Raw genomic sequence first — 24,157 nt, 5'->3', positions numbered from 1 at the left:
GGGGGGGGGGGAGTATAAGGAGGGACAGCACTCCTCTGCGCAGAGGGCAGAAGCTCACGTGGCCAGAGGGCTGGCAGCCTGGGTTAGAAAGAGGAAGCCCCTTGGGGACACTGCGAGCAGTGGAGCAGGGAGGGAGGGAGGCGGGATGCAGTGAGGAAGCAGGGCGCAGACCTGGGAGCATGAGGTCAGAGGCTGGCCGAGTACCACTTGTCTTCTAGGTTCTCTGGGCTTCAAAGGTCCATGAGGAAGAGGGAGCCAACCCTGCCTGACATCCATAGTTGGTATAAAATCCTCCTGGGGAGCCTCCTCCCTCAGCTAAAGGATCCTCGGGGCCAGCTGCCCCCGGGGAAACATGACTGTGATCTCAGCCATCAGTCACCTCCTCACCCTTGACTCGCAGCCAGGGCCCCGGGCAGGTGGGAGGGCATGTGTGCTGCCCCAGGAGCCTGCGTCCAGCCTGGACGCCCATGTTCAATGCTAGGTACAAATTCTGAGGCTGGGGCCCCTCTACAAACCACAACAGCGATGAGAAGATGCGAAAAGCGTATCAGATGCAAGGGCCTGGCCCCAAGGATCCTCTAAATTTCCAAATGCATCCCCAAGAGTAAAACCACACCAAGTGTTTGAGACGATTTTTTTATTAACATATAATATATTTAATAAAAAATAATATCCACTCCGGCTCTCTCCTCCATTGCAAGGGGAAGAGTGGTGAGGAGGGGTTGGCACTGCCCACCCCCAGGCATCCGGGCAAGCCCTGCCTCCGGGGCTCCCCTCCACCCCTGCCTTCCAACAGGCTCTGACCTCCAGACAGACGGTTCAAAGTTACAAGTGCTTCAGGCCCTCCCTTGAGCTCCCCCAGGCCCACCCCTTGTGCAGAATTCAGGGGCCACCTGGACAAAACCCTTGCTTTTTCTCATTCCTGGGATCCCTCGTTCATGTTAGAAAGAGGATCTGGGGGCAGAGTGGAGTCTCTACTGGCCAGGGGGAGGGAGGAAAGGAACAGTGATGGGGCAGGGCCACCAAGCGGGGTGCCGGTGAGGCCCCTCACTGCAGCCGGTCGCTGCGGAACGAGTCCTCCACAGCAGGATCGGGCAGCAGGGCACAGGGGTCGCTCAGCATGTGGAGCCCTTCCAGGCCCAGTGGCTCCATGCGCAGGTCCTCCTCCAGCCCGAGCCCCAGTCCCAGCCCAGCTGCCGACACCTCAAAGCCAGGCACTCCGGCCAGGGCCGCCGCAATTTCCTTAGAGAAACCTGGGGAGGACTCTCCTGTGTGGGCAGAAGAGACGGGTGAAGACCCATGGCCTGGAAACTCTTCAAGGACCCCTGGATCTCCTGATGCACCAGCGAATGTATCACCCCCTCCTTCCGTGCCCCATCACCACCCACACTGCTCACCTGGGAGAATGATGTTGGGCCCTGCAGCATGGCGGGAACAGTGGGTCACGTTCTGGTGGTTGAGGGCATGGGGGTCCTGGAGGCTACTCACTGGCCCCTCACCCCCTAAAAATCCAGGCCCTTCAGAAAAGCCAGGGGGATCCAGCGCCAGGCTGGTTGATGGGCTCTCCATGCTGAAGTGCTCCAGCTACGAACACAGACAGAGCCTAAGGAAGTGCTTCAGAACAGGGCGTCCCACTGGCTCCCGCCTGCCCTGCAAAGCACCCCCCGCCACTCCAGGAATAGGAGCAGAGACAGGGAGAAGGCTGCAAGCAGAGCAAGAGAAGCAAGCACGGGGCCCGGAGCAGGTGTGGGCGCTGTACCTGCTGGGACAGAGCGTGCGCATGCCAGGAAGAGAGCGAGTCGGAGCAGCGGGCACCGGAGAGCACGCTGCGCGGAGACCGCTAGGGGACAGGGGCGGGGGGGGGGGGGGTGTCAAACGCAGGAAGAGAGAAGCCTCAGGTTGGCAGTGCTCCGTTATCTAGGGGGGAGGCGACCTCCCTCGCCACCCCAGATCTCCCAATTCAGAGCGCACCAGCGATACTACACAGGCCCCCCGACCCACCCCTGGCCCTCCCCTGCTTCCGGCCCTGGGTACTCACGTTCCCCAGGCCGAAGTCACTCACGGGCCGGTGGTGAGACTGCTGCCCCTGCCCACTGGAGCTGGGTGGGTACAGTGCCCCACAGTGTGGTGGCCGGCCTGGGGGCTGCCCGCCTGAGGGCTGCATGGAACAGGCCTGAGAGGGCAGCCCTGGCTGCTGTAGAGGTTTCGGGGTGGGTGGCTGGCTGGGCAGAACCAAACCTGGGGGGCTATACGGGTATGGAGGCAGCCGCTGGTCACTGGACAGTTTGCTGGTATCCAGGGGGACACCCTGAAGAGAAGCAAGGAAAAAGGGAGCAGCTTACCCCTCGGTAGCACCCCAGGGGGAAACTCTTAGTCAGTTCCCACCCTGTGAAGCTGCAACCACCCTCAACACAAACGTGACAGCGTTCCATGGGGCGCCCCGGGGCCGTGGCCCTCACGCTAAGTATCTGAACGAAAGCGAGCGAGCGAGGCCGGTGTTGGAGGCCTGAGGAACCCGCTCCTGCGCAGGGAGGCTGCCAGACACCCCGCAGGCCAGGGCCAGCACCGGGGGGGGGGGGGGGGTGCTGCCGGAGGCAGGGAGAGCGGGAAGGAGGGAGGGAGTCAGGCTCCAAGGGAGCAGAGCCCTCGCTGGCCCGGCCTTAGTCTTTCCTCCAGGAACATGGAACACACATTCCAGGGAAGGGCGGTGGAGGAGAGGAAGTGGGCAGCGAGAGGCGGGCAGGGGCGGGGAGAGGCTCGCGCCGAGGAAGGAGCCCTCAGCTAGGTTCTCAGGCTGCTCCCGACTCCTCCTAACTTGCTGAGTAAGCTTGGAAAGCACTTTCCCTCTGGGTAGTATCCTCATTTGTGACACGAAGAGATGAGGCTCCACGTCTGAGAGCCCCCCACTCTATGAAATCCATGGACGAAGGACAGCGATGGGAGAGGGGATGCGACAGGATGGAGGCATGAGAGACAGACAGACGAGGAAGGAAGCATGGGGAGAAAAAGCCAGCATTTGTGGAGCATGCACCTGGGTGGGCACGGCCTAAGCACATCCTGTGTGCGCTTCCTGGGACCCTTACAACAGCACCCTTGTGTTACAGGTGAGGATGCGAGGCTCGCGGCTGCCGGGGCACCTGTCCAAGGAGGCCGCTAGGAGGAGGCGGGGTCGGGACGTAAACCGGGAAGCGGCCCACCCAGGCTTTGTGCTCTTCAGGCAGGAGGGACAGAGGAACAAGGGCCGAGGCAAGGAGCACAGAGGTGAGGAGGGGGTGTCCGGAGAAAGGAAGGGGGGCGGGCGTGTGCGGCAGGAGAGAGAGGGAAAGGGGGACAGACCCGGACGGAAGGCAGCCACGCGTACCTGAGTGATGGAGGACAAGGTGGGTGACATTGTTGGCGAAAACTGTTTGGGCAGCTGCTGTTGGGACCTTCTGGCGTCAGCTGGGCCCGCGGGCAAACTCAAGGGGCTGAGGGGCACACGGCGGTGGCGGGGGGAGGTCCCGGGGGTAGAAGCCGGGTAAGGGGGGGCGCCCAGCACGGGAGATGAAGCGGAGGAGGAAGAGGTGGAGGAGGAGAGGGCCGGGGCGCTGAGCGAGGGGTGGCCCAGGGAGGTGGTGGGCAGTGCGTGGCGGGCCAGGGAGGATGCGGGCAGGGAGGGGTGGCTGTGGGAGCCCTGGAGCGGGGGCTGGGGACTGCTCAGGGAGGCCTGGAGGTTGGGGTTGCTCAGGGAGGCCTGCAGGGATGGGTGGCTGGGAGGGGAGTGAAGTCCTGCAGGCACAGACAAAAAGCAGAGATGCCCACGTTACTGATGGGAGCTGGGCCCCTTTCTGCCCAGAACGGGGAGCAGTGACCAGACTATGAAGGTGGCAACACAATGTCCTCCCTGCTCTGTCCCTGACAGTGAGGTTGGCACGGCCCACCTGGGGGCTGCCCTCCATCACCTTTCCAGGAGAAGCCACATCTGCCGTGAGGGCATCCTGGGGAGGACTGGTGTGGGCAGGCACAGGAGGCTCCCGGGTGCCCGAGCCCCCCCGCCCCGTCAGCCCTCCAGCCAGGACAGCCACTCACCTGGCGCATCATAACCCGAGCCCGGGCCCAGGCCCAGGCCCCCACTGATGCCGAGGTGTGTCATGGTGTGGGTCAGATTGGAGGTACTGCTGCCCCCACTCAGGCTGGGGTAGGCTGTCTCCTCAGGGTCCAGGGGAGTGGGCAGTGGCGGGGGAAAGTGCAGGCTGGTGAGGTCAGGTAGGGAGCCGCCTGTGCCCATGGCAGCTGGGAGGACGGGCACACTGGCGGGCTGGTCAGGAGACGGGAAGATGCTGCGGGAGGAGAGGGAGAGAAGCAGGGACGGTGGCAGCGGTCGGGGCGGGGGACGGAGGCTGGCCTCCCACGCTTCCCCTCAGCCAGCCGAATCGAGGCACCTACTTAATTCCAGGGACTTCACAGGACCGAGGCCGGGAGGAGGGCGAGGGCAGCTGAGGAGAGAAGGGAGACGGTGGGAAAGGAGGCCAGCGCTCAGCGAGCACCGAGGAAGACCTGCCCCACAGGACGGAGGGGGTAGTGGGCCACACCGACCTTCTTAGCATCCCATGGCTTCAGCAAATGCTTGTCATCTAGCAAGTTCTCCTCAACAGCAGGGACTTGAAAAAGAAAGACTGGCGATGAGAAGGTTGGAGAAGGAGCCAGGGGGCGGGAGAGGAAGCAGAGGTGAGAGGGAGGCAGTCCCGCTCCCGGGCCCTACACAAAGCCCCCGACACCAGGCCAGAAATCCGTGGGCGTAAGTGTCCACAAATGGCGAGGAACGCATACCTTTGGAGTCCACTTCACCATCCAGAAAACCTACAAAGGATGCAGGAGAGTTGGCTACAGTCCAGACTTCTCTATGGACTTCAAACAAAAGCTCCTCAGGTCATTCCCTGCCCAGGGCCAGGCCATTTACCTCCACGGCGGTTGGGCAGGGTGCTGGGAGGGGCAGGGCCTGGGTAAGTGTCCTGAGGGCTGGGGTTCATCACACTGGTGTGAAGGGCAGAATCAGAACTTGTCCTGTGCGGTGCGGGGGGACAGAGATGAGCTGGTACCTGTGGCAGTGCTCCCGGTCCCCCCTGCCCTGCTCAGCAGGGGACAACGCGAGCTGGGCTGGGACAGGGTGGGGCAAGGGAGCAGGGCCCGGCAGCGGCAGATAAGAGATGTGGTGCACAGAAGGCCAGGGCCATCACCTGTTCAGTGCAGATGGTAGTCGAAACAACTGTCCCTTCTCTGCAGGGAAACTGCCCCAGGGCATCGTCCTGGGGTGGAACACAAGGGGTCAGGAGGAGGAAGGCAACAGACAGGAAAGCCAGCACCGGGCTAGAGAGCGCCGGCCGCTGAGGCGGAGACGGACAGGGCTGAGCACCCAGGGCTGTGCCTCCTTTCTGGTTCTTCTGCTCCCTGTGACCCTTGACCCCTCTCCCACGATCAAGCTAAGAGATTATCTCTGCCGGGACAAGCTGAATGGGAACCCTGGAGCCCAGTGACTGTGCACTGAGGATGACACAGACCGTGGAGGGTCAGAAATCTGGGGCCAGAACACTGCATCTGGCACCCACTCCCGTGGAGAGCCAGCCATCCTCCCTCCCCGGACACACACACCCCAGCCAGCCACCGTTACCATTGGTCCTGCACTGGCTGGACTGGGAGGCTTGGCTGCCCGTGTCAACATGGCCAAGACTGGACTCTGACCCACCTACTTGCACCTGCCCCCACCCCTCCCAGCCCTACATTAGGGAGGAGGCACTGTTCAAAGCCTGGCACAGCAAGCCTAGCCCCAACCCAAGCTCCCTCCAGAGATACGTCAGAGAGTGGACAGGAGACCCTGTCTGCCCTAGACACTGACCTCCGCCAGCCGGACTCCGGAGGAGGGGACAAGTAGGCAGGACTATAGGGAGAGCTGTCGACGTGAGCAGCACCAGCACCAGTTAAGGAGACTATGGGAGGAGGGCACAGAGGGGACAGAGACCAGATCAGAGAACACTGGAGGAAGTGGATGAATTGTTCCAAGAAGCAAGCACCTCCCTCCTCTTCCACGAGGGGCAACGACAGGGCCAAAGAATGGAAGAGAAAAAGGGAACCAGGCCCAGTAGAGTTGGAAAAATGAGGGAGAATAACTGGACAGGGCATGAGAAACAGGTCTATGAGAGTCTCTGAGACGGAAAGCTACCAACAGAAAGGGGAGGAAAAAGGTGAAGAGGGAACCAAATGCCCTTCAGCGGGAGACGTATGTCTCCCCGTCGAAGGAGCCGGCGCTGACACACGGGCCAAACGGTGGCTTTTCTGGGAGGCTGGTGATGGACGGACTGAACCGCACACAGAGTCCCTTCCTCCCACGAGTTCCCGAGGAACTCCATCCCCCCCACCCCCCGGCTCCCCACAGCCTCCGCGAAGGATATGTGGCGGGGGTAGCGGCGGAGTGGGGACACCATCCTTCGGGGGTCTCGCTGCACCCGTTCCACCAGCCCGTGGTGCCGCGTGCCCCGAGATGAATCCAGAGGCGAGTGGAGGGGGCTCTGCCAAAAGAGACAGGGAGGTCAACCGGGGAAGTCGCAAGTCACCTGGGCCCCCGTAACTGCTCTCCGCTCACCTGGAACTCAGCCAGGCCACAGCCAATCTGGTTCACGTTGGGCAGAGAACCACCATAATGGGAGCTCCTCGTGTAGGCCAGTCGCAGCTTTTGGGCCTGTAACTGAGACAGGGAGGACAAACGAGAACATCAGGGAAGGTTCTGACGACTGTTCCTGTTCCTCTGGCCACTCTTGCCATCTGTCTCCAGGGCACGCCCCTACTGCTGGTGCACTTAGGAGCGCCGCCAGGAAAAGCAGTGGGGGGCAGGCCGGGTGCGAAGCGTCGGCCCCAGCTCTTCCGCAGGCCACCCTCAGCCACCCCACTAATGGCTGGCGTCGCCCTGCCACGCAGGGCCTGACACTCTGCTCGGGGCCAGTCGCAGTTGGCATCAGTCTAAACAGAGTCCCGGAGGGGTTGCCAGGAGCCCCCAAGCTAGTCACATCGGTTAACTCCTGGGAAGGGTGCCTATTAGGCACCTCGCTTTCCCTTCCAGATGTGTCCAGGACTAATTGGAACATGAGGGGAAGGCCACAGGTGGATGCCACAGAGCCATTATCGCCAACCCCTTTCCTTCCCACTCGGGAGGGCACGGGCTTCTGCCACTTGGCCTGCCTCAGGAAAGCTACACAGAGCCTGCACCACCCAAACTAGTACATGGAAATGTACTAGTACCTAGGAAATGATGGCTCTCCCAGCTGGAAAAAACAGAGCTAAAGCCAAGAAGCAGTCTTCTTCTACCTAGTTCTAAAGCCCCTGAATGGACAGGGAAGCCTTGAGAACGGTCCTGAGAGAGGGAGCGATAACCCAGTTCAGCCTGGCCTGATCCCCACTTTGGGGAGAGGTATCTGGCACAGCAGTGAGACACCACAACCCTCAGTCTGGCATGGTGTCAGTCTGTCTACAGATCTTAAGTCCTTCTGTGAGAGGTGAACACCTATTTCTGAGGCTCAACCACTGCAACCTGCCAAAAAATGGACGTAGGGCAGCTGATGAACTTCCAGGGGTCATGCACTGTTGTGCATAGGCCAACATCAGAATTGACTTTCTGTTCCAAGAGATCAGCCCACTGAGTTTAGCAGACACTTATGTAAACGTTTGGGCTGCTCAAGACTATTAGTATATGTGCTAAGCCTAGCCTCTCAGTACCACAGGCCCCTATGGCTGTACCTGCCGCACACGAGCCCTCTCAGCTTAGGTAAGCCCCAGATCTCTTATCTCTAGCTTTAGACTCTTGGGTCCCTGAGCCCCGGCCTTGTATGCCCACTAGATATTTATGTGCCGCAGAGAAGCAACCTGCAGGGGCAAGGTGGGCAGAAGGGGTGTTTGGACAAACCAAGGCGCTAAAAAGGCAGAGGCCTCAGCTCTGAGCTTCTCACAGCCTTTCTGTTTGTACACACAAACCCTGAAACCCCACCGTGCCTCTGCTGGAGTCACGGTCCAGACAGAGGACAGGGCGGCGGGCCGAGCCTCTTGCCCACCTTCTTGCCTCTGCACCCACCATGATCAAAAGCTCCGAAAGGGGAGCAGTCAACAGTTAGATCATGATCCTCATGGCATCCAGAGGGCGTTGTGTGTGCGCACACACACGATATGCTTCCCCCTAACTCTCTGTGTTCTGACTCCACAAACTAGGACACATGGTCTCTAGAGATCCAAAGGGAAAAAAACACAAGAAAAACCAACAGGTGAGACACAAACAAAAGTACAACCAGAGTCAGGGTCACAGACGCAACCACAGTCAGTTTAGAAATGTACTTCTGTACCACCATCTCCCCGGGAGTTCCTTCTAGCTCTCTGCCAGGAGGGATCACTGCAATATCCTCACCTGCTGTTTTGAGACTAACGTGTCCCTAAATTAGGACTGCATACCAGCTGGGCAGACTCCCACCCTCACTCCCTCTGATAATTCAGCCCTGGAAAGCAAGAAAGGAAGGCCAGAGGGGCTTCAAAGGCAACTGTGCCAGGATGTCTTCTTCCTGGAACTGCTTAGGAATGAATATCCCCTACCCACAGCGCACCCTCCGAGGCACCTGATAACTGACTCACAAAGCAGCCACCTTCCTAGAAAGATCAGCAAACCTAACCTATAGCCAACCGGTTACCCGCTTTGGAGCTTCAAAGTCCTACCTCCCCTCCGCGGTGGCCAGGGCAAAACATCAAGCACAGTCTGTGAGCAATGGACCTCACCTTCATTCACGTCAGGAAACCACAAGAAATATTTGAAAAAGGAAGCAAAGGGAAGGGACGCAGGAGGGGACTTCCTGCCGCACTCGACTCAGCGCTGCGGCGCAAACCACTCAAGGGGCCCTTTCCCGAAGGTACTAAAGTGCCGAGAATGGCACAGCAGAGGGCAGAGGGACCAGACTGGAGGAGATCACCGACCCGGAGCAGCCGGGCTGGGGCCAGCGGGCCATGCCCCCCGCCACAGCCCAAGCTCGGGGATGCTGCAGAAGCGTCCCCAGGGGCTCAATCAGCGACGCACGGGATCGCCGCCGGCCGCCGCCCCCACGCGGCCCCCGCTGGCTCCCCGGCGTCCCGGCCTCCCCCGCAAGCCCGTCTTCCTGCCCCTCGGCCCTCCACCCGCGCCTCCCGGACGGCGGCGGCCCCGCTCCGCCTCCCTAGCGGCGGCGCCCGCCTCCGCCCCGCCTCCCGGCGCCCCGCTCCGGGACTGCGCCCTCGGCTCCCGCTCCCCCGGCGGCCCCTCACCCGGGTGGAGCCGATGTCCATCATCACCTCCTCGAAGGCCGCCGTCTCTTCGGCCTGACGCTGCTTCTGCAGCGCGATCTTCTCGCTAAACTTGCGCGGATTGGAAGCTGAGGCCGTGGCCGAGCCGGGCCCGTTCGCGCCCGCCGTCGCCATCTTCCCCGTGCGTCCCTCCCCGCCACCCTCCCGGACAAGCCACGGCCCCGCCGCGGGCCCTGGCCCGCGCCTCCAGCAGCAGCCGCCGCCGCCGCCGCCTCGGCGAGCACCGCGAACCCGGCCCCAGCCTAGCCCGGACCTGCCGCGCGCGAGGGCCGCCGGGAACTGTAGTTTGTTTACGTAACCCTTGCGCGGCCCCAGGCGAGCAGCGCGGACAGGAAGCGGACTCCATTTCCCAGCAGCCCTGTGGCCCCGGGGCCTGGGGGCCTGGCTCCTCCCCCCCGGCTCCTCCCTGCGCGGGGCAAGCTGGGAAAAGTAGTTCTAAGTTGGTCTTGAGCCTTCGAGCGCGAAGGGGAGCGGGATGCGGGAGAGGGAAGGATTGGGGAGGAAGGGGAAGGGGTGGAGACAGGGCGGGAAGAAGGAAGGAACAAAAGAGGGAAAATTTGGGTCGTCAGGGAAGGGGACTACGGAGCCAGAATGAAAGCAGTGAGAGTAGGGATATTAAAACAGGTATAAACGTCTGGGACTCAGGCCCTCTCAGACTGGCCACGTGCCCACCCCTTGCCCAAGATAAACGAATCAGACACTGCACAAATGTATAGAAACATCTTTTATTTGGGTAACAAGTCCCAAAACAGGTCAGTTAGTAAAATAGATTCTAGAGAACATGGCTCTATCCACAGCCCTCCCTCCCCAAAAATAGCTGGGGGTGAGCCTTCCCCTTGGGCTCCTCTGGTATAAAAAAAATTTTGGCAGCTCAGTATTTCTCATCTGGGCATAGGGGCACCATTTCCATGTTCAGTACTCCTAGGGTGCAGTAGTGGTGGGGGACCGTAGCTCTGCCAACCCTCCCCTAACCTCAACTCAGCAAACATGGCTGCCTCCAAATAAAGAGCAAGCAGGGCCCCTCCGCTGAGGTGCTGGGCAGGGTTCAGTGCCATCACTGTGCTTTTTGACAAAGAGGGAAGGGATTTATTTGGCACTTTAAAAACAGAGAAGTGAGCAGGACTAGACAAGCCAGAGAAGGTACCAAAACTGGCAAGAAGAGGCCATTTGGCACTAGTCCCCTGGGAGAAGGGAAGCAGGAGACAGATGGAGTAGGGGCGAAGAGAAGGAGCCCACTCCACCCCAAGAGACAGAGGGCTGGAATGGGCTAGAACCAGGACTGCTGACTCTGGGCTGTGCCTCCTCACACCTCCATCCCACAGCAGCTGGGTGCCTGCCCCCAGCCTTCCCATTGTCAGCTCGTCCCTGTATGTAGTGTCTGACCCCGGATTCTAGCACTGTGTCTTCCCCAATATGAATCGCTGATCATGTCTTTAGTGATACGACTATCCCTTGTCCCTTGGGGCCACGATCTTGTCTACCACATCCCTCCCATTGGTCAGATAATCCCAAAGACTCCATCCCTATCTCCCAGAGAACCCTTTGATCCTTAATCCTCCCTTCTCCACTCCTTATTTTCATATGCTGGGGTGGAAAAGGAAGGTCAAGGGCACCTGGAGCTCCCTAGACTTGGATGAAGAGCAGGCCAGTGAGCAGGGCAAAGCCTGCAAGGAGCAGGATGACCTTGAGGATCCTCTGCTCAGAAGTGGCCAGCTCCTGGGGCAAGATTTCCAGGAAGGTAATATAGAGAAAGGTGCCAGCTGCCATGCCCTCCAGCACAGACTGGGCCAGCTGGTGCAGGGGCCCAGCCGACTCTGCCAGAGCTGCACCCAGCCCAATGCCCAGAGGGGTCATGCATGAGAAGAGGATCCCACAGCCAGCTACCACCTGCGCTCGCAGATGGCTCTGCAGCAGCCGAAGGGACAAGCTGACTGCCAGAATACCCTTGTGGAGCAGCAAAGCCAGGCAGAGCTCCAGGGCCCGAGCCCGGTCTCGCTGCAGCCCCACCGCCAGTCCCTCGAACACCGAGTGCAGGGCCAGGGAGAAGACCAGTACACAGGCACGCAGGGCTGAGGGGGCCGCAGGGGCTCCACCTGCCTGTGGGATCCCTGGCCCATCATGCCAGTGCTGTGGCCCACCATTTGCTGTTCCCAGCAGAGCTCTCGTCTCCTCTCGAGGTGGTGGCCCTGACTGCTCCTTGTAAGCTAGTGTGATCTGTTCCATCACCAGGACCAGGAAAAAGCCCATTGCCAAGATGAACTCTTGTAGGGGGAACTGGAGCTGTGGGCAGACAGGGCAGCAAGAAGTTCAGGAGACAGGCCAAGAATGGGGAGGAGTCAAATTCAGAGTCTCGAGGACTCCTAGTTATACAGACTTAGGGTCCCCCATAGATGCAGGGCTACTCTCAGTTACACAAAGACACACACAATCACATAGATGATAGTGTCGCTCATAGTACTACATATAGACCAGTTTCTCAACTTCGGCACTATTAACATTTTGGGTTAGATAATTCTTCATTTTGGAGGGCTGTCCTATGCTCGGTGGGATGTTTAATAGCATCCCCAGCCTGTATCCATTAGATGCCAATAGTAAGCACAAAGCCTTCCTTTCCCAATTGTGACAACCAAAAAGGTCTCCAGACACTACCAAATGCTTCCTGTGAAGGGGGTGCAAAACCACCCCCAGCTGAGAGTGACTGATGCAGACATGTAGGTGTGCACGTGTGTGAATGCACACACAAACGCACACACACACAGGATCACACATTGCCCACCTCACCAAATGCTCACACACAGAGCCACAAACTATCAGGGGTCACTGAGACTTACACAGAGTCATACAGGGCGACGGTCACTCACTCACAGAAGGTACATCCTGTGTTACTTCCCCAGTCTTAGGAAGAGGAAGAGCGCAGGGTGCCTTCCTGGCACCTCCACACAACTGTCTCAGCTTTTCCCATGAGACTTCCCTACGCCTTGTACTCGACCTTGTTCACATCCTACTTCCTTGGGTTATGGCGTTTTAGGTCAGGAACTCCAGGCCTCCCACCCTTCCCAGGCCTGGAGGGCCCTCTACTGCCAGCAAAGTGGTGTGAGAGTGAAGATGATTCTCAGAGGCTGTGACTGAGAAACTCACAGAGTAGGTCACATGCCTGTACGAGGCTCCCCTCAGTAACTCAAAAGAGTGCACAGCAGTCACAGAGGGACTGGGGGCAAAGGGCAGCACCCCAGGAAGAGTTATGCCCCATCACTAAAAGTCACAATTCATAGGGTCCCATGCTAGGCGCCTTCCACACGGTCACACGGTCACGGAGCGTGCTGGGAAGAGATGAGAATGACCGTGTCTCCCACGGGTGTGTGACTGAACACCCCCCCCACACACACACAGGGTCACATGCAGCAGCAAGGGCTCACCGTCACGTGCAGAGCTGCTAGGGCCTCATCTATGGCAGCCAGGTAGTCAGGCAGTAGGTCCAGGAGACAGGTGGCCAGAAAGACACCCCCTGCGAAGCAGCTTACTAGGCTCAAGGCTTTTTGGCGGGAGGCTGGACAGGAGTGGAGCACAGACGGGAGTGAGCAATGAACCCCCTCAAGCCTCACTGCCCCAACCCAAGCAACGGTCACTCTTGCCTTCCCGTCTTTAAGGGAAACTCCGCAGCCCCCAGAGCCCTCCCCAACCCAGCAGGGAACAGGAGAGGCTCACCTGAGGCTTCGGGGCCGGCCCTAGGCCGGCGCAGCACGCAGATGGGCACCAGACTGCAGAGAAGAGTGAGCAAGAGCAGCAGCACCAGGGCGCCCATTTTCACCTCCAGACCCACGGGCCCCGGGGGCTCCGAGGCCACCGCCTCCGGGCGCCACACCAGGAGCTCTGGCTCTCCCCAGGGCCCCATGGTGGCTGTAGCTGCTCCAACGACTTTCGGACCTAAGACAACGCGAGTGGGGCAATGGTCACTTGAAGAAGGAGCCAAGCAGAGGGGAGAGCTGGTCAGCGGACGGGAGCCCCCTCACCCTGCCGCCCCCCAACCTCCCCAGCCCCGTGTAACTCATGCACTCCCGGACTGGGAACGGTCCCCTTCCCCCGCAGACTGCACCCCTTCGGATGGCTCATTCGGGGACCCCGCGCGGGGGATCCAGCGTCAGGGCGGTGTGGATGTCTCATTACCCCTTCACCTGAAGCTCGGTCTTCCCGGGAGAGGAGAGGCCGGGCCCCCCGCAGGAAAGAGGGGACGGAGCCGAGGGGGTCGGGCTGCGCAGAGGTGTCGCGGGGAGCTTCGTGGGCCACCTGGGCAGGGGGAATTTGGGGGCGGATCACTCCCCGCTCCCGTTTCCCCAGCCGCGCGCCGGAAGCGGAGAGCGGCGCGCTGACGGCCTCCGCCAGGGCCCCCAGGCGGCGGGGTCGCGGCGGGCCGAGGCCGCCCAGCCCATACGGCCCGGGCGCACACTCACCTCGCCAGGGTCCCCCTCCGCCGCAGCCGCCGGGTTCCGTCGCGACTCCGGACCCCGCCCCGCCGCGTCCCGCCTCCCCGCCGCCGCCGGCCAATGACGGCGCCAGGAGGGCGTGGCCCTGCCAGGAGTGACGTGCTCTGGGGGCAATCAGCGGGCCGCTGGGGGCGGGGCTTCGAGGGGGCGGGTCCAGGGGCTGCGGGCCTGGGGTGCTTCGGGGCGGTAGGACTGGCCCCGCCGGCCGGAAGCTAGAACGCCCGCGGGCGAGGCGGGAGTCCGAGCCCACTCGGCATTCCCAAGTCTTCCGCTCTGCATCGCTGGGGTTTTCTTCCTGGTCGTGGGCAGCGTCTTCTTAGCCATCTCTTGGAAGACTCTAAGAGCCCTTCCGCGCACCTTGGCGCCAGAGGGAAAACATTCTCTTCTTAGGACTGACTTCTTTGCTTGACTTCCCTCTCCAACACCCGCAACAAAGGAAAAAGACAAGGCAGAATTGGAAAAGGAAAATCGCGAAGAGAGGGCATTTCTTGAAAATTGTCCCTCTTGACTACCGGTGGCCTGAGCGCATTCTGTGCAGCCTTCCGTCTTCTCTGAGAGTGTGCGGGCACTGGTGGGACCCAGCCCAGGGGTGGCCCAGACCCTGCCCGGTGGAGAGCTGCTCTCAGCGGGCTCCAACTTACCATCCTCACCATGCCTCAGGGCATCGAACAGGCTTCTCTCCAAACGCACCTGGAACTCTGCAACTCCTCTCCCCCCAGCCCTGCTGGCCTCCCTTCTCTTTTCTGTTCCTTGATTGCGCCAAAGTATTTTCCACTCAGGACCCTCATGTTTCCTTAGCCTGGATCCTTTTGACCCACACCCCCTGACCTCAGGGGAGGGGAGGGTATAAAAGAGGAAATAAAGAAGGGAGCTCGGCGTAGTCTTTTCAAAGGCGAAAAGACCTCATTGTCTCAAGAAGAGGCAGGAGTAATGTCTCTAAGGCTCTGGAAATGGAGGCCAGAAACTTCCCTAAGAGGGAATGTGAGGACTTTTTTTTTTTTTTTAAACATTTTATTTATTTATTTGACAGAGAGAGACACAGCGAGAGAGGGAACACAAGCAGGGGGAGTGGGAGAGGGAGAAGCGGGCTTCCCGCGGAGCAGGGAGCCCGATGCGGGGCTCGATCCCAGGACCCCGGGACCATGACCTGAGCCGGAGTCGGACGCCCAACGACCGAGCCCCCCAGGCGGCCTACTGTGAGGACTTTTTGAGGGAGAACCCAGGAGAAAGGAATCACACAGGGCTCTAAGATCAGGATGTAAGTGAAACGGGTTAGCGTTGTAACCATCATTTAATAATCATTATCGCGGAAAAGAAAAAAAAATGATCATTGCTGTTCCAAGCTCTTAATTCAAAGACAACAATTACTGTTAAGAGAAAACTCCGGGGCGCCTGGGTGGCTCAGTCGTTAAGCATCTGCCTTCGGCTCAGGTCATGGTCCCGGGGTCCTGGCATCAAGAGCCTCACATCCGGCTCCTGCTCAAGGGGGAGCCTGCTTCTCCCTCTGCCCCTCCCCCAGGCTTGTGCGCGCTCTCTCTCAAATAAATAAATTTTTTAAAAAATTTTTAAAAATTTAAAAAAGGAAACTCCAAATTATTTGAGAGAATATTGTGCAAGCTGCAGTTTGTGGTAAATTATGCTTTCAAGATAATTATTATTTTTTAAAGATTTATTTATTTATTTTAGAGAGAGATGGAGACAACATGAATGGGAGGGGCAGAAGGAAAGGGAGAGAGAATCTCAGGCAAACTCCATGCTGAACACAGAGCCTGTCGCAGGGCTTGATCCCAAGACCTGGAGATCATGACCCAAACCGAAACCAAGAGTTGGATGCTTAACCGACTGTGTCATCCAGGCGCCCCTTAAAATTATTGATAATTAGTAACATTAACAAGGAATCATGGACTGGGAGACAGGACACCCGGGTACTTGTCCCAGCTCTACCTTAATTTTTTTTTTTAGATTTTATTTGAGAGAGGGCGCCTGGGTGGCTCAGTCGTTAAGCGTCTGCCTTCGGCTCAGGTCATGATCCCAGGGTCCTGGGATCGAGTCCCACATTGGGCTCCCTGCTCTGCGGGAAGCCTGCTTCTCCCTCTCCCACTCCCCCTGCTTGTGTTCCTGCTCTCGCTGTCTCTCTCTCTGTCAAATAAATAAATAAAATCTTTAAAAAAAAAGATTTTATTTGAGAGGGAGAGAGTGAGCAGAGGGGCAGAGTGAGAGAATCCTGAAGCAGTCTCCCCGCTGAGGGCAGAGCCCAACTCAGAACTCAATTCCATATGAGGATGCTTAATGATCCCAGCCTCACACTGTGCCTTATGCATTAAAATCTCTGTTATTAGCAAAAAAAAAAAGAACTCAATTCCATTACCTGAGCCAAAATCAAGAGTCGGGCGCTTAACCGATGGAGCCACCCAGGCACCCCAATTTGTATTTTTAATATTAATTTTTTTTGTATTTTGTAATTTTTTTTTTAAGATTTCATGTATTTATTTGACAGAGACACAGTGAGAGAGGGAACACAAGCAGGGAGAGTGGGAGAGGGAGAAGCAGGCTTCCCGCCGAGCACAGAGCCCGATGCGGGGCTCGATCCCAGGACCCCGGGACCATGACCTGAGCCAAAGGCAGACGCTTAACGACTGAGCCACCCAGGTGCCCCAAAAATTTTTCTTAAACTAAGATCTATGCCGAACATGAGGCTTAAACTCACAACCCTGAGATCAAAAGTTGCCTGTTTCACTGACTGAGCTAGCCAGGCATCCCTCTACCTTAATTTGATGTGTGTGTGTGTGTGTGTGTGTAAGATTTTATTTATTTATTTGACAGAGAGATAGCAAGAGAGAGAGAACACAAGCAGGGAGGTGGGAGAGGGAGAAGCAGGCTTCCCACTGAGCAGGGAGCCCGATGCAGGGGCTCGATCCTAGGACCCCGGGATCATGACCTGAGCCGAAGGCAGATGCTTAACGACTGAGCCACCCAGGCGCCCCTGATGTGTGATCTTAAGCAAGTCATCTTTCCTCTCAGGAACTTGATAAAGCAGGTGAAAGAGGGAAGTCAGATTAGAAGATGATGCCAGAGGTTCCTTCCAGTTCTAATTAATGGAAGCTGATTATATTTTCCTCGTAATCATCTTTGCACATGCAACCTGCAGGAAGCCCTCTGAAACCTTTCTTGCTCTAGGAAAGATCTAGGCAAGGACAGCTCTTCTTTCCTTAGAGCTCTGCATCGATCTAGGGAGCCTGCTTTGTCTCCTCACTACTTGAGCAGGAATGCAGGAAGATGAGCAGGAAATCTGAGAAAGCCCCAGCAAGATAGCTTAGTATAGTGCAGAGAATGTAGGCTCAGGCATCCAAACCCTGGTTCTACTTACAGAGTAACTTTGAGAAAGTTACTTCTCTTTTCCAGCTATGACTTGCTATGAGAATTATATGAGTGATGTGAAAATGCCTGAGCATCTGATAGTTACTCAATAAATATTAAATACTGTTCCTGTCTTTACCCTCAGCACATACAATTTTCATGAGGAGAATACCAGTTTGAGGGGCGTCTGGGTGGCTCAGCCGTTAGGCGTCTGCCTTCAGCTCAGGTCATGATCCCGGGGTCCTGGGATCGAGCCCCGCATCGGGCTCCCTGCTCCGCGGGAAGCCTGCTTCTCCCTCTCCCACTCCCCCCTGCTTGTGTTCCCTCTCTCGCTGTCTCTCTGTGTCAAATAAAATCTTAAAAAAAGAAAGGGAAGGAAGGAAGAAAGGAAGGAAGGAAGGAAGGAAGGAAATACCAGTTTGAATTCTCGATCCACACCCCAAACTTTCCTGCTTTTATTCACAGAGGGTAGCTCCATTACTGTATTTGAAATGAATTCCTGGCTCATCAGTCACTAGGCCAAGGCAAACAATCACGTGTTGGTATTATTACCCTCTAATCACGATCTCTGTCTCTTCATCGGTAAAGTTGGTAAAATATCACCTGCCCTGCCTACTTCAGAGATTAAATGACAGAACAATGTTTATGAAGACATTTGGTGAACTATATAAACGCAGGACACATACTACTGTTGGCAATTACACCCAAACAACAAGACAAATTCCCACACCAAACCTCAATGCCTTTTTAACCTTCCAGTTTCCCTCGCGCCCCGCCCCCCTCCCGCCGGTTAGCGGAGTCCCGGGAGCGCGGACATAGCAGCCAACGCTCTGATGCAGATTGGCGCGACCTTCCGCGCTCAGAGCTCTAGCTGGGCCCCCAGGTTAGTCACCCTCGCCTGCGTCCTAACCGGGGCCGGCAGTCACGCGGCAAGCGGAAGCAGAGGCGGCCGCTCCTCTACCCCCGCCCCGCACACCCCGCCCCGCGTCCTCGGAGCTTCCCAGCTTCCCCGCACCTGCCCCCCCCAACCCCGGGCTCGCAGCCGCAGGGCCTCGAAATCCTCCGGGCGGCCACCGCGGTAGCCCGCCTCCCTCGGCAGCCCCCCGGCCAGTCAGCGCGCAGCGTGACTCGAGGTGGCACTCCCATTGGCTCCATGTCCTGCCCCTCAAACCTCTTGCGTCGGGGCGCCTGGGCGGCTCAGTCATTAAGCGACTGCCTTCGGCTCAGGTCACGATCCCGGGGTCCAGGGATCGAGCCCCGCATCGGGCTCCCTGCTCGGCGGGAAGCCTGCTTCTCCCGCTCCCACTCCCCCTGCTTGTGTTCCTGCTCTCGCTGTGTCTGTCAAATAAATAAATAAAATCTTAAAAAAAACAAAAAACAACCTCTTGCGTCCAATCAGACCCAAGAGTGGAAAGAGCGCCGCGGGGCTAGGGAAGGGATGCCTCCCGCGTCTCCGGGGCCGGGTCGCCGCTTTCTGGTTTTGTTTTCCAGCCTGTCGTGCGCTCGTCTGACACAGGTGACGGGAGGAGAAAAGGCACTTCGTGTGCGCCGGTCACAGCCATCGCCGTCCTTCCCTGAAGAGCCCCCAAACTCTCAGGAAGATTTGCTGTCGCTAGGAGAAACAGGCAGAGAGGGCGAGGCTGCCTGGGCCTTCCTGAAGTCCCGTTTGCGGACGCCTAGGCTCCCAACCCCCAGCTCGCAGGTGCAGGCCCCCGCCGTGGCTCCCGGCCAGGGGCAACCCACTTTGCACTCCGGGTGTCAGGCTGGGGGCGGGGCTTGGCTGGGCCGGTCCAGGATGCGAGATCCTGGAAGGAAGAAGAGCGGCGGCGTTCCGGGCTTGGGCGGGCTGGGCTCTTCGGAAGAGGCAAGGAAGCGGTGGGCCCGTCGGTCTGAAGCAGAGATAAGGCCGGAGGCGAGATCCCCGGGTGGCAGGTGAGGAAGGGTTCCCCCGGCAGCTGTGTGGGGAGAGTGCTCTGACCCTCCTGCAGCTCTCCCCGCAGAATGGACTTCCGAACCCCCGACCTGCTGGACGTGTGGCTGGAGCCCCCAGAAGAGGTCTCAACAGGAGCCTTCCTGGAGCTGGGACTCCACTGCCCCCCTCGAGAGGTCCCAGGGATTAAGCTCCAAGAACAGGGTCTTCGAAGCTGGGAGCCCAGCGGGAGCCGTGGCTGTGTGAGTGTGGGGAACACAGGAGAGGGTGGGCCGAGCCAAGCCCCTAGGGTGGACATGAGCTGTAACTACCCCCATGTCCAAGGACACAAAGGACTGAAATTGAATTGGGACGGATCTGGGTCTGATGTCAGGTAGCTCTCCAGAACGCTTCTCTGCACACATATACACTCTCTTGCACTGTAGGACCTTCAAGAGAGTGAGCCTGAAGATTTCCTGAAGCTTTTCATTGATCCCAATGAAGTGTACTGCTCAGAAGCATCTCCTGGTAGTGACCCTGGAATCTCCGAGGACCCTGGCCATCCGGACAGTCCTCCTGCCCCCAAAGCACCCAATTCCCCTGCTCTCTGTGAGATTGTCTATGAGGCAGGGGGCCTGGAGAGGATGCAAGGGGAAGCTGGGCCAGCTGTAGGGCTCCTCTCTCTCCAGCTAGGTGTGTTCTTTGTGGGAAGGGGACAATGGCCTTTCAGGTCCAGCCCTGGTCCTGGGGTTAAGGGGTTTTCCCAACCTGTGCCTCTCCTCAGGCCCTGCTGCCATTAGGGTATACCCTTCATCTCCTTTCTCCTAGCTACCTGTGTCTCCCTCAGATCAGCGAAGCCCACCACTTATGGTGCCTGATGCCTGCACGGTCCTCGAGCTGCCCCTTGATGCTCACCCTCACACCCTGCCCAGAGCGGGCACTGTAAACCCAGTGCCTCCTGTGACCCTGGTGAGTCTTCAGTCAGCCAGATCCAGTACCCCTGGATACAACGATATGTACCCACACAGATGGGGAAAGGGGGTGAGGGAGGGGGGTAACTGATGCTAAACTCTTTGCCCCAATTTTTGTGGGCCTGAAGATCAGAGAGGCACGAGCAACTAAGAGCGGGAAAGGACAAGGGAGACAGAAGCCCTTGGAGGTAAGTTGGTGATAATTAAGGAGAAGGTGGGATGAGCCAGTCTGGGGAAAGGGCCTGGGAGAAAGCCCAGAACTTGTGTACAGTTTACTCAGCCACGGGTCAGGACACAGAGTGGGATGGGCTGCCTGGGAACTCAGCCTGCTAGGAGGCACAAGGTGTAGAAGCTTCTGCTGGAGCAACTGTGCAGCTGCGCCCACTGCCCAGGGGGTCACACACTGGGTGCCTTCAGAAGGCTGGGTGCACTGCTTTCAGCGGGGAGGGGGGGTGGTGAGGAGTCTTGCTCAGGTCACTGTTGACCAACAGTCACTAGAAAGAACTGCTTGTGTGCAAAACATAGGGAACAGGTTCTAGCCTTCCTGCCAGTCTGTGGTTGAAGCTGGGACCGGAGTCCAAGCCAAGCAGCTCAGGATTGAGGGACCTTAAGAAGTCTGACGCTTCTAGGCTTGTGTTCACATCAAAATACTGGGGAGTTTGTGGTTTCAGGGGAGCAAGAAGGGATCATCAGGAAAAGGCAAGAAGACAAGAAATGGTTTGGCTAAAAGCCAAAGACCATTAGGAGTCAATACCAGAAACAAATTCCTTTGAAGTCAAAGTGAAGCATAAATATTTCAAAAAGGAGTAGCAGAAAGGCAGGTTACTCGGTTGATAGGCTCAGGTTCATCAGATGTCATCTACCTGCCCCACATACTGTGTTACGAGAAGCTGCTAAATCTCGTGGCTCTTGGGAGTTCTTTGAGAGGATACAGAACTTCAGTCTTGAAAGTGGGGCTCAAACCCTGAGGGAAAAGTGGTCACTACCCCAGGGAGCTCCCTGAGGTTGACCCTGATGAGACAACACACTCTGCCAAATGGAAATTAGTGGTCAAACGTGAAGGATTTGCTTGCTGTGAGATTAAGCAAACCCCGCCTTAGTGAGTTCCTCCCTGTCTTAAAAAACCCTTAAGGTCTGGGGAGGTGTAGACCAGAACAAGCCCTCCCTAGTTTGCTCAGAGTGCCAAGGTCCTAAGTCTGGGGGCAAAGGATGTAACACAAGCCCTCTTTTCTCCCTTCATAGCCCCAGGAGGCCCCTTTGGCTTGGTCCAGAGCCTGTCTGAATGAAGGTCCCTTCCCTCACCTCATTTTCATGGTTACGTATTCCTTAGTGCAAATGGGAAACTCTCTCCCGAAGGCATGCAGGGGGAGTGGCCTTGGGTGATGGGAAAGGGAAGACCCCCTCCCCTTCTCATTGATCTCTGTTCTCCACCAGCTGCCCTGTCAAACCTTGTTCCTGACAGAGGAGGAGAAGCGTCTGCTGGGACAGGAAGGGGTTTCCCTGCCCACTCACCTGCCTCTCACCAAGGTAACATGCTTCCCCAAAGGGCATCCCAACCCTAACCCAGTGGCCCCATCATGGCCTCTGAAGAGCCAGGATTACAGGGGCAAGTGGGGAATTGAGGGAGGTTAAGGGCCCAGGACTGACACACCCTGGGCCCCTAGGCAGAGGAGAGGGTCCTCAAGAAGGTCAGGAGGAAGATCCGTAACAAGCAGTCAGCTCAGGACAGTCGACGACGGAAGAAAGAGTACATCGACGGGCTAGAGAGCAGGTATGTCTGGACTTACATGTCTGGCCCCTTGCGGGCCACGTCTGGGCCTCCTTCCTTACCAAGGCAGTGTCGGGGACCACCTGATTGCAGACGGTCCTACCTTTCCACACTCCCTAGAGCGGCTGCCTGTTCTGCACAGAACCAGGAACTACAGAAAAAAGTCCAGGAGCTGGAGAGGTACAATATGTAAGTGAAAGCATAGTGTGCACCCCCGGGGGGAAGGGTGAGTGGCACACAGGGGCACGAGCTCCCAGGAAAGCTGACTCTTCACTCCTCCTTCCCCAGCTCCCTGGTAACTCAGCTCCGCCAGCTGCAGATGCTCATTGCCCAAACCTCCAACAAAGCTGCCCAGACCAGCACTTGTGTTCTGGTACTCTCTACTTCCCATCTCCCCCCACTCCCAACCATACCCACCTTCCCATCCCTGATGATTCCAACTGCCCTCTGTTCATGTTGCCCTTGGGTCTCTTCCTTTAGTGTCCCCACAGTCCAAGTGTCCTTTTGCTTTCTCCAGATCCTTCTTTTTTCTCTGGCTCTCATCGTCCTGCCCAGTGTCAGCCCCTTGCAGGGTCTCCGGGAAGCTGGGACTGAGGATCACCAGCCTCATGGAGGTGAGGTAGGGGCAGGGTGGGGTTTTCCAGGGTAGTCAAGAGGTGGGAGGGAGGTCCTGTCCTGTCTAGGATCTCCCTACCCAAGGGAGCACTCCGTTACTGCCCTTTTTCTTTCACCCCACAGTGATTTCCAGAAATATCCTGACTCACAAGGACATGACAGAAAATTTGGAGACCACAGTGGTAGAGTCCAGATTGGAGGGGCCACCTAGGGCCAAGGGTGTAAATGGCTCAACAAGGACCCTGCTGGAGAAGATGGGAGGGAAGACAGGCCCCAGTGGGCATGTCAGAACTGGCCTGCATGCAGATGAGATGTGAGCTGGAACATTTCCCAGCCCACTTCCCAGCTGCAATAAGGAATCCAGGATTCCCCCATGGCTCTGGTTCCCCCTGGGATTCCCATTCAGAGTTCTTTGGCCTCAGGGGTCTGAATCATTTCAAGACCCCCTAAGCGTCTGTACCCCAAGACCCAGGCTATGTGAGGAGGCATTTCAGATACTTTTGTTACACATCTGCAATTTTATTTTTTCTTTGGGGTTAGGGTTGGGGAAAACAGAGGTTTTGGCTGACAAATAAACTTTTTTGCTGAAATTGTATCCTGAAAATTTTAAGTAAGTACCAGGAAAAGAGGAAGGTAGGTAGTTGGTAAACTGGGGCCTAAGGTTGCTATTCCATTTCTGCCACCAAAACTTCCTGTACCAAACCAAATTATAATAGAGGAGAAAACTATTCTATACTTTGCTCGTTAATGATCTAGACAAGAGACAGAGAAAGAGGTGCCACCACAAGTTCCCAAGAATGAAGGGCACAAGTCCATTCATTCTACTGTCTGTGTTCGAGGTACAATCCCTAAGACCCCTATCAAAGAGTGGAAGGTAGCTATATGGACTCGATTTGCTTCCGGACCTTTTCCAGAGCTTTTCTGTCCAGCTGTCGCTGACGAACGATGACAAGGCAAGCGAAGACCAAGGCCACACCCACAATGGCCCCTTCAAATTTCCAGAATAAGTGTTGTTCCATCAGAGCTGAGCGGCAGCTAAGAGCAGGAAGAAACAGTTATTCCCAGGGAAGGCTGGACCACCTCTCCCTCCAATCTCCCTTCTAGTGAAGCCTAACCAAGATACATCTGAGGGGAAAGGAGGAAAACCCACAGTCAGCCTTCTAACGTTTCCCCTACACAAATCCCACTCAAATATATGGTTCAACTTATTTTCCAGTGAGGTAAACAAAACTGGTATTAACCAATTCTACTGATGAGAAAAGACCAATGATATAGTGCTGAGAAGTAGAGCTGGAACTTAGGTTCAAATACTTTGATTCCCCCCCTCTTCCTATATACCACACTACCTCCAGACAGAAAAATGTGAGGCTATTAATCTGCCGAAAATCACAAGAACAGAAGAGGTGATCTAGGAGGTTTCAAGATGAGAAACAACACTTGCCTTTTGAATTCACTCCTTTTAGATGAGCTGCATGTGATTTTCTCCACATACCCTGTGGAACCACATTCAGGGGTGGTTTTCTGTCAGGAGAAAAGGACCAAAGCACATGTCAGGTAAGGGCGGCGGAAGCAGAAAGAATGCCATTCAGAAGGGGCAGGTGTCCAATTGCTATGACTCAGCGCTGGTGGGCAACAGAGAACCAACAAAGAGTTCTAATGGGAATGGTGGATAATAAACATATTAGAACACTTTAGAGGGGCGCCTGGGCGGCTC

The 24,157-nt window shown here is 57.2% G+C and overlaps 4 protein-coding genes across 11 annotated transcripts; 1 reads left to right on the top strand and 3 right to left on the bottom strand.

The window, feature by feature from the left end:
* Positions 1 to 622: 622 nt before the first annotated feature.
* CRTC2 (CREB regulated transcription coactivator 2) lies at positions 623 to 9,581 on the bottom strand. Of its 5 annotated transcripts, none has more exons than XM_073888524.1 (15): positions 9,304 to 9,581; positions 6,617 to 6,718; positions 6,429 to 6,542; positions 5,873 to 5,937; positions 5,217 to 5,285; positions 4,940 to 5,043; positions 4,810 to 4,839; positions 4,576 to 4,655; positions 4,426 to 4,475; positions 4,069 to 4,319; positions 3,362 to 3,768; positions 2,039 to 2,308; positions 1,760 to 1,840; positions 1,398 to 1,584; positions 623 to 1,268 (listed from the first exon to the last, which is right to left on the bottom strand). In XM_073888524.1, the coding sequence occupies exons 1-15, from the start codon at positions 9,454 to 9,456 to the stop codon at positions 1,048 to 1,050; spliced, it is 2,184 nt and encodes a 727-aa protein (XP_073744625.1). In that variant the 5' UTR covers positions 9,457 to 9,581; the 3' UTR covers positions 623 to 1,047. The 5 variants fall into 5 exon arrangements, with proteins under 5 accessions (XP_073744625.1, XP_073744626.1, XP_073744628.1 ...); XM_073888525.1 differs by having other exon boundaries at positions 4,576 to 4,640; positions 9,304 to 9,579; XM_073888527.1 differs by lacking the exon at positions 9,304 to 9,581 and adding an exon at positions 8,725 to 9,107.
* Positions 9,582 to 10,053: 472 nt separating this feature from the next.
* Positions 10,054 to 13,922, bottom strand: SLC39A1 (solute carrier family 39 member 1). Of its 4 annotated transcripts, none has more exons than XM_025858889.2 (5): positions 13,791 to 13,922; positions 13,507 to 13,626; positions 13,048 to 13,266; positions 12,759 to 12,889; positions 10,054 to 11,622 (listed from the first exon to the last, which is right to left on the bottom strand). In XM_025858889.2, the coding sequence occupies exons 3-5, from the start codon at positions 13,232 to 13,234 to the stop codon at positions 10,966 to 10,968; spliced, it is 975 nt and encodes a 324-aa protein (XP_025714674.1). In that variant the 5' UTR covers positions 13,235 to 13,266; positions 13,507 to 13,626; positions 13,791 to 13,922; the 3' UTR covers positions 10,054 to 10,965. The 4 variants fall into 4 exon arrangements, with proteins under 4 accessions (XP_025714674.1, XP_025714676.1, XP_073744674.1 ...); XM_025858891.2 differs by having other exon boundaries at positions 13,515 to 13,626; positions 13,791 to 13,899; XM_073888573.1 differs by lacking the exon at positions 13,507 to 13,626 and having other exon boundaries at positions 13,791 to 13,856.
* A 4,781-nt stretch (positions 13,923 to 18,703) lies between these two features.
* On the top strand, positions 18,704 to 22,786 carry CREB3L4 (cAMP responsive element binding protein 3 like 4). The gene is made up of 9 exons (XM_073888583.1): positions 18,704 to 19,352; positions 19,536 to 19,782; positions 19,937 to 20,058; positions 21,495 to 21,587; positions 21,725 to 21,831; positions 21,949 to 22,017; positions 22,117 to 22,201; positions 22,346 to 22,442; positions 22,567 to 22,786. The coding sequence occupies exons 1-9, from the start codon at positions 19,182 to 19,184 to the stop codon at positions 22,758 to 22,760; spliced, it is 1,185 nt and encodes a 394-aa protein (XP_073744684.1). The 5' UTR covers positions 18,704 to 19,181; the 3' UTR covers positions 22,761 to 22,786.
* Positions 22,787 to 22,938: 152 nt separating this feature from the next.
* On the bottom strand, positions 22,939 to 23,967 carry JTB (jumping translocation breakpoint; the record flags this gene model as incomplete). The annotated part of the gene is made up of 2 exons (XM_025858897.1): positions 22,939 to 23,478; positions 23,885 to 23,967. Coding segments are annotated over 2 exons (240 nt in total), but the record flags the coding sequence as incomplete, so codon positions are not given.
* Between the last annotated feature and the right edge of the window lie 190 nt (positions 23,968 to 24,157).

This window comes from Callorhinus ursinus, unplaced genomic scaffold, assembly GCF_003265705.2.
Source record: "Callorhinus ursinus isolate GAN/ISIS: 27379988/994484 unplaced genomic scaffold, GSC_fseal_2.0 scaffold92, whole genome shotgun sequence".
Taxonomy (NCBI): Eukaryota; Metazoa; Chordata; class Mammalia; order Carnivora; family Otariidae; genus Callorhinus; species Callorhinus ursinus.
The sequence above is the reverse complement of the archived record's forward strand: the minus strand, read 5'-3'. Positions and strand labels throughout refer to the sequence as shown.

Coding starts and splice junctions, on each gene's coding strand:
- CRTC2 (XM_073888524.1), bottom strand. CDS start 9,456: ATGGCGACGGCGGGCGCGAACGGGCCCGGCTCGGCCACGGCCTCAGCT. Junction 5,044..5,216: donor CTACCATCTGCACTGAACAG/GTGATGGCCCTG, acceptor CGCACCGCACAG/GACAAGTTCTGATTCTGCCC. Junction 2,309..3,361: donor CCTTGTCCTCCATCACTCAG/GTACGCGTGGCT, acceptor GCTTCTCTTCAG/GGTGTCCCCCTGGATACCAG.
- SLC39A1 (XM_025858889.2), bottom strand. CDS start 13,234: ATGGGGCCCTGGGGAGAGCCAGAGCTCCTGGTGTGGCGCCCGGAGGCG. Junction 12,890..13,047: donor GGCCGGCCCCGAAGCCTCAG/GTGAGCCTCTCC, acceptor ACTCCTGTCCAG/CCTCCCGCCAAAAAGCCTTG. Junction 11,623..12,758: donor TAGCAGCTCTGCACGTGACG/GTGAGCCCTTGC, acceptor GTCTGCCCACAG/CTCCAGTTCCCCCTACAAGA.
- CREB3L4 (XM_073888583.1), top strand. CDS start 19,182: ATGGACTTCCGAACCCCCGACCTGCTGGACGTGTGGCTGGAGCCCCCA. Junction 19,783..19,936: donor GCTCCTCTCTCTCCAGCTAG/GTGTGTTCTTTG, acceptor TGTCTCCCTCAG/ATCAGCGAAGCCCACCACTT. Junction 21,588..21,724: donor CTCACCTGCCTCTCACCAAG/GTAACATGCTTC, acceptor CTGGGCCCCTAG/GCAGAGGAGAGGGTCCTCAA.